Genomic DNA, 7,652 nt, shown 5'->3' with positions numbered 1-7,652 from the left:
TTTTTATTATTGTCATTAGTGATTATCTCAATTTCGGCTAAAAGAATTGACAAAATCCTACACACTGTGCCTTCAAGACTTTTACTCAAGTACCGTAATATTCCTAAAGGAAAATTAAACTTTTACCAACGTAGTTCTTTGGTAAGATACTTGTACTTTTACTCAAGTATCAATTTGTGGTACGTTATACAACACAATCACCTGACCTGAACCCAACAGAGCATTTCACCTCCTGAAGAGGGGACTGAAGGGACAAACCCCCTGAAACAAGCAGGAGCTGAAAGAAGCTGTGGTAAAAGCCTGGAACACCAGCACAAATGAAGAATCAACAGTTTGGTGTTGATGGGTCTCAGACTTGTGGCAGTCATGTCCTCAGGACAGCTGACAGGTTTTTAAAGACAACTCAAGACTTACTTCTACAGTCTGTCTTTTATTTTCAATATTTTAATCATGTACTCACAAGTTTCTATCAAGGCTGAACGTTAACTCTCTTTAGATACTTTTTTAAACTTTTTTTTATCAGAAAGAAAAATGCACATAGATTGTTGTATTTATACTGCAAGCATTCATATTTCTATGTCCCGTGTTTTTGAGTTTGGTTAAACATGAGAAGCACACAGCTGGACAGCAGAGGAGCCATGAGAGAAACCTGCATTACAAGCTCCCTGACAAACCCTTCGCAGTCGGTAAAACCTGGTCTCCATCTGTGCTCCTGTCCTCTCAGCATCCCGTCCCCCAGCACTGAGTGCTCAGACCCTCAAACACCATCATGAAGTTTCTGGACGACACGGCTGAACTGGAGCTGATCTATAAGGAACTACAGGAACAGGACTCTGCAAATAAAAAAGGTGCTAAAAMCACAAAAAYTAAAGAAATCCTTGTAGACTTCATGACCTCACGCCCCATGGCTGTATATCACGGCTGTCCAAAGTGTGGCCCAGGGGCCATTTGTGGCCCTTAAGTTCAAGAATGAACTTGTTTACAAATTTGTCCTCCTGCCACATGTTTGATGTAGATGGAGACTTTCTATTTTTAATTAGGGCAAAATGATCTAATTTACTTCTAATAAATATTGGCAACAACGCCAATTATTTGTCTTTTAATAACCAGGCTTTTAGCTTTTTCCACATCTAGTGACTTAAACTCAAAAGCTGATTTTGCTGCCCTCCAATCTGCTTTTAATTAATTTATTAAATTTGGCAAAATAAAGCATTTTCAACAAGTGACCTAAGTCCTGATTTTATTCATCAGAATTGACTAAATTGGGTTCTCTCCACATTTATACCTGCAAAATTGCAAAATTTAATTACAGTTCTTGATCTAAATTTACACATCCATTTCCAGCAATAATTCTTTTAAATTATTCAATGCTTAGTTTATTGAGCAGGTAAAGGAAAATATTTTTGGCCCTCAAGTCCTTCTGATTTTGGCCTATTTGGACACTTGTGCTGTATAGGGAAGTTCCACATGCTCATCTCAGATGTCTTGTGGGCTGAGTCCAGACCAGGACTAAAGACTGAACAGTTTCACCTCTGAAGTCTCAACGTGACAAATGTAGATGAACGCTGTCAGGACCTCCATTCACTTTGAGCTGTTCTCATTTTACCAGATCTAAAAATGTTGACTTCGTCTAGGACATGGGTACTACAGCTTACTTTATTCAAATTTTCTTTCATGGAAGTAGACTTCAATTCAGACATTTTTTTTAAAACATGCTTCAATATTCCTGCAGTTCTCTCATTTAGTTTTAACCTACTTAAAGCCAATCATTTGCTACATTTAAGCTCATGTTCTGCTTCTTTTGCATTTAACCATTTCAGCCTTTGCAGCGTTTTCAGATTCCTCTGGTTCTGAATGCACCATGTAAACTTTTGCAATTTAAATTGTTTCTTAAAAATRTATCTACAACTTCAAGTACCTTTTATATTTAGTTTGTGTAAAAATAAACCAGTTGCAGTTTTCTGTAGCACTTTGACTGGTAGATTTGAAGGACAAATTGTGAAAAGACTACAAAGAGGGTTTGAAGATTTATTGTCAAATCTCATATCAAATACAGCATACATAAGATCTTAGCTATGCAGACTTGTTGTTCCCTGATGAGTCAAAGCTGCATTTAATATGTGATCCCATTTTTTTTGTTTAAATTTCACTCTTAAGCTTTTTGAATCTTAGGCTATAAGAGGGTTTTGTTCTTAACATCCCAGGAGACAGCTGAAATGACGAGTGTTTAGTCGACCTCCTCGATGGTCGGTCCGGAGGATCCACCACCAGGGGCAGCACCACCAGCACCAGGGAAGCCACCAGGCATGCCCTCTGGCATCCCACCAGCGCTCTGGTACAGCTTGGTGATGATGGGGTTRCACACCTTCTCCAGCTCCTTCTGTTGATGCTCATACTCATCCTTCTCAGCAGTCTAAAAAATAAAAATAATAATTTGTTAGCCAACTCATAGTAAGCCCAACTTTTAATTTCAAACACCAACCATTCACTCACTCACCTGGTTTTTGTCCAACCAGCTGATGACCTCGTTACATTTGTCCAAGATTTTCTGCTTATCGTCATCGCTGATCTTTCCAGCAAGCTTCTCATCCTCCACTGTGGACTTCATGTTGAAGGCGTAGGACTCCAGCCCGTTCTTTGCAGACACCTTGTCACGTTGGACATCGTCCTCTGCCTTGTACTTCTCAGCTTCCTGAACCATGCGCTCGATGTCCTCCTTGCTGAGGCGACCTGAGAGCAAACACCCGTTCAGAGAAATGCATCTGCTGGATGTTTGGAACCGTGCTCCAGACCCGACTCAACACCTACCCTTGTCGTTAGTGATGGTGATCTTGTTCTCCTTGCCGGTGCTCTTGTCGACAGCAGACACGTTCATGATACCGTTGGCGTCGATGTCGAACGTCACCTCGATCTGGGGGACACCACGGGGAGCAGGAGGGATGCCTGTCAGCTCAAACTTGCCCAGCAGATTGTTGTCTTTGGTCATGGCACGCTCACCCTCGTACACCTGTTAGAAGACAAAGCTGTTAAGACGAGTCCCACCGGGACAGGAAGAGGGYGGCACATGGACTCTACACACCTGGATGAGCACACCAGGCTGGTTGTCAGAGTAGGTGGTGAAGGTCTGGGTCTGCTTGGTAGGAATGGTAGTGTTACGTTTGATCAGGACCGTCATGACCCCKCCAGCAGTCTCGATACCGAGAGACAGGGGTGTGACGTCCAGGAGCAACAAGTCCTGCACGTTCTCAGACTTGTCACCTGACAGGATGGCAGCCTGGACAGCTGTGAAACAAACCACAAACAAYGTCAGGCTAATGACGCTTTAACTATGAATGTAACTCCAGTGTTGAACCTCACCTGCTCCATAAGCCACGGCCTCATCTGGGTTGATGCTTTTGTTCAGCTCCTTCCCATTGAAGAAATCTTGAAGCAGCTTCTGGATCTTTGGAATACGGGTGGAGCCACCGACAAGGACGATGTCATGAATCTGGCCTTTGTCCATTTTCGCGTCACGGAGGGATTTCTCGACGGGGTCCAGGGTACCGCGGAAGAGGTCGGCGTTGAGCTCCTCAAAGCGAGCCCTGGTGATTGAGGTGTAGAAATCGACTCCCTCGTASAGAGAGTCGATTTCAATGCTGGCCTGCGTGCTGGAAGACAGGGTGCGCTTCGCCCGCTCACAGGCAGTGCGCAGACGACGGACGGCTCTCTTGTTGTCGCTGATGTCCTTCTTGTACTTGCGCTTGAACTCTGCAATGAAGTGGTTGACCATGCGGTTGTCGAAGTCCTCACCGCCAAGATGAGTGTCGCCAGCAGTGGACTTCACCTCAAAGATCCCGTCTTCGATGGTCAAGATGGACACGTCGAAGGTTCCACCGCCGAGATCGAAGATGAGAACGTTTCTTTCTGAGCCAACCTGAAATTAAACAATGATTTGAATTTGATCCTGTAACCTGACCACACCGACGGGCCGTTCTGAGTCACTTACCTTCTTGTCCAACCCGTAGGCAATAGCAGCAGCAGTTGGTTCATTGATGATTCGGAGAACATTGAGACCAGAGATGGTTCCAGCATCTTTGGTGGCCTGACGCTGCGAGTCGTTGAAGTAGGCAGGTACTGTGATTACAGCGTTGTTGACGGTCTGAAAGAGAGTAAACATTTCATTTACAAAATGTCTTTATAGCTTAAATAAATGCTCTCAAAACAGAAAACGTACTTTTCCGAGATAGGCTTCAGCAATTTCTTTCATCTTAGTCAGCACCATGGATGAGATCTCTTCTGGGTAGAAGGTTTTACTTTCGCCTTTGTATTCAACTTGAACCTTTGGGCGACTGCTGTCATTGATGACATTGAAAGGCCAGTGCTTCATATCGGACTGAACAACGGGATCATCGAATCTGCGGCCAATCAGTCGTTTGGCGTCTGTAACAAAGATTTTAGATTATAAAATCAATTTTGATCAAATAAATTTACCATTTATTATAATATCAAAGCTTTCATACCAAAAACTGTGTTGGTGGGGTTCATGGCAACCTGATTTTTGGCTGCATCTCCGATGAGCCTCTCTGAATCTGTGAATGCCACRTAGCTGGGTGTGGTCCTGTTGCCCTGGTCATTGGCAATGATTTCAACCTTTCCGTGCTGGAACACTCCAACACAGGAATAGGTGGTCCCTAGATCGATTCCAACTGCTGGTCCCTTAGACATGGCTCCCTACACAAAATCCAGGAAAAAAATAAAAATTAGTGCTGACATTTTAGTGACACATTGCAGAAGACATTTAACTAGTGATGTGTCCTCTGTGTCGAGGCTTCGAAGCGTGTGCCGAGTAACAGGAGGATTTTTGTGGAGCACATATCGAGGCTTGTAGTGACGTTCGAAGCCTCGCTGGTAGGTCGTACCACGTGACTGATTCAGGAAGGTTCACCTGCGCAAGATTCAAAAGAGGCAGCAAAACGCTGCTGAATCTCCTGTAACATYATGTTGTCATGAAATTGTATTGCGTGCATTTAACTTATTCAGCTGAGCGACTTTTTGTCCGATGGAATCAGCAAGAAAGAGGAAATTTCCTGCCGTCTCATAATAATAATAATCATCATATTATGAGTGCATGTAGTATTAAAACATTGCTATTAAGTACTTTATATTTTCATAAAACAAGTACCCCCCCCCCACACTAATTTCCTAGGGGAAACACTATTTGTTTGCCATCCTCCAATGTCTCCACTTGATGGCACTGTTGCATTAATATGTTGAACTAAGATAGTCTGTCCTAATTTCACATTTAGCCTTTAATATTTCCCAATTCAATCACTTTAAGGGTGCACTAATATGTTTCATTACAATTTTAAAATTTAACCTTGATTTTGTTTCATTACCCTGTTTATGTTTTATTTTGTTTCATTTAATCTTTCCACCATTTTACGTTAATGATTGTACAGCAACCTGTGAATATATTTCTGTGAAAGGCGCTTTATAAATAAAACTTTACTTTAATTATAAAGTACACACTTTCAAAAGAACAGTATCTGTTTTTCCACAGCTACATTTAAAAGAAACTTACATTTTTTTGCCTCAGCAGCATCAATAAAAACTTTAATTTCAGTAAATTAGTGTGGATATCCACGCTGTTAAAGCGGGTTAATGATGTGTAGTCATTGTTAATGCTTGGCACCGTCCGGCCCTGCAGCAGGCAGCTCCTGAAAGAACACCGCGTCTTCTGGGACCACGTGACTCCAGGCTCATCACCGTGTTAGGCTCATCTGCTCGGTTTATTTCAATATAAATTAAAATTACAGTCTTTTCGATTTTATAGTCAAGGAGAAAACATACAACTTCATTTAAATAAGCACATTCAATTGGAGTCTTAAAAAAAATCGAACCGGAAGCAGAGAACCTGACGSTGCCGTTCTAGAACATTCTCGAAGGTCCCAGAACAATCCCCACACCCCGCCGAGCCGAGTCACCGGAAAACAACGCGAACATGCGGTAAAACTGGCCAGCTGCTCCTTTTTAAATACAGATTATCTACAGATCTTAAAGAACGAGGCATTTATTAAATATAAATAACACACAACCATAAAACAAGAAAAGACGGTCCGCGACGGGATCAAGACTTACAACTTTTAACATTGTTCTTTAAAACGTATGTATGAAGACAAAAACACGTCAACTTACGGTTTTGTGGCTGAGTGAAAATGAAGAACGAAGTGAGCCGTGAGAACGGACAAAGAGCCTCGCTGAGATGAGGAGAGTGAAAGAACTACCCCTGAGCTGAACGGTTTATATATCACCGGCACGGCGGCCAATCAGCGCTTAGTCTTTGTTAGACAACCAATCATATCTCTCAGAGCTGATGACGAACTTCAAAACGTCACATTCGACACATCCTACTCTGCGGCAAGCCATTTTAGCAGATAATCGGATTCACGACACTTCCATTCCAGATACTGTATCTGAAATATTATGACTAGTCATGTTTGTTATATATTTTAACTAGTCAAAATACCTATTTGAGATATCTCTAATTACATTTTAACTAGTATAAATGACGTCAGATTTACCAATGAGTCTATGGAGGCTTCAATTCAAGAGTCAAAAATACAATTTGAGATATCTCTAAGTTAGTTTTGACTAGTCTTAATTCCAATTAAAGATATATTAAATGACATCATTATTTAAGATAGCTTAAATGTACTTTTAGATATCACAAATAAAAATTTGACTAGTTCAAATTCAATTACAGATTTCTTGAAAGCGAATAATAAATAGTCAAAACTAAATTAGAGATCTAGATCTGTAATTGTGTATGGCAAGCCATTTTAGCATAAAATCGGTTTCGTCTGGCTACCTGAAATAACATTCTAGATATCTAAAAATGAGTTTTGACTAGGAATAACTACATTTTGACTATCCAGAATGTTAATTTAAGATATCTGTATTAACATTCTGACTAGTCATAATTCCAATTCAAGATGTCTTAAAAGGAATTTTGACTAGTCATAATTACAGGTCTGGATATTTGTAATTTAGTTTTGACTAGTCATAATTTGATTTCAAGATATCTGCAATTGAATTTGAAATAGTCAAATCTTTATTTGTGATATCTAAAAGTACATTTAAGATATCTTAAATAATGATGGCATTTAATACATCTTTAATTGGAATTATGACTAGTCAGAACTAAAAGTGAGATATCTTGAAAGCAACTTGTGACTATAAACTAACTTGGAGATATCTCGAATTTTATTTTTGACTAGTGAAAATTCCTTTTAAAATATCTTGAATTGAAGCCTCCATAGACTTCAGTGGTAAATCTGACGTCATTTTTACCAGTCGAAATGTAATTAGAGATATCTTAAATAACAAATATGACTAGTCATAATCCAATGTTCTGCTTGATAGAGCCAATTTTGTTAACAAAGTAATCAAAATATGAATATGAAATATGAATAATATGTGCACGCCATGAGCTATCAAGCCTGCATATAGCTATGATTTACAAGTAGTCATACTAAGTCACTAGGCTTACTTTAATGTGCTATCAGGTGGTCTGCAGTGTCAGAAGTCAAGCTCAAATTCTGTTTTTAACACAATTTATATCTCTGTAGCTCGTACTCAACATGAATTAAAAAACAGAAAGTTTACTGTTATTC

The 7,652-nt window shown here is 40.3% G+C and overlaps 1 protein-coding gene across 1 annotated transcript; it reads right to left on the bottom strand.

Annotated features, from left to right (window-relative positions):
• Window positions 1-2,014: 2,014 nt before the first annotated feature.
• On the bottom strand, window positions 2,015-6,269 carry LOC106535866 (heat shock cognate 70 kDa protein). Its single transcript, XM_014033001.1, has 9 exons — window positions 6,175-6,269; window positions 4,500-4,710; window positions 4,214-4,419; window positions 3,986-4,138; window positions 3,358-3,913; window positions 3,080-3,282; window positions 2,809-3,007; window positions 2,498-2,730; window positions 2,015-2,413 (listed from the first exon to the last, which is right to left on the bottom strand). The coding sequence occupies exons 2-9, from the start codon at window positions 4,702-4,704 to the stop codon at window positions 2,228-2,230; spliced, it is 1,941 nt and encodes a 646-aa protein (XP_013888455.1). The 5' UTR covers window positions 4,705-4,710; window positions 6,175-6,269; the 3' UTR covers window positions 2,015-2,227.
• Between the last annotated feature and the right edge of the window lie 1,383 nt (window positions 6,270-7,652).

This window comes from Austrofundulus limnaeus, unplaced genomic scaffold (assembly GCF_001266775.1).
Source record: "Austrofundulus limnaeus strain Quisiro unplaced genomic scaffold, Austrofundulus_limnaeus-1.0 Scaffold1596, whole genome shotgun sequence".
Lineage (NCBI taxonomy): Eukaryota > Metazoa > Chordata > Actinopteri > Cyprinodontiformes > Rivulidae > Austrofundulus > Austrofundulus limnaeus.
This window is presented reverse-complemented; position numbering and strand designations above follow the sequence as displayed.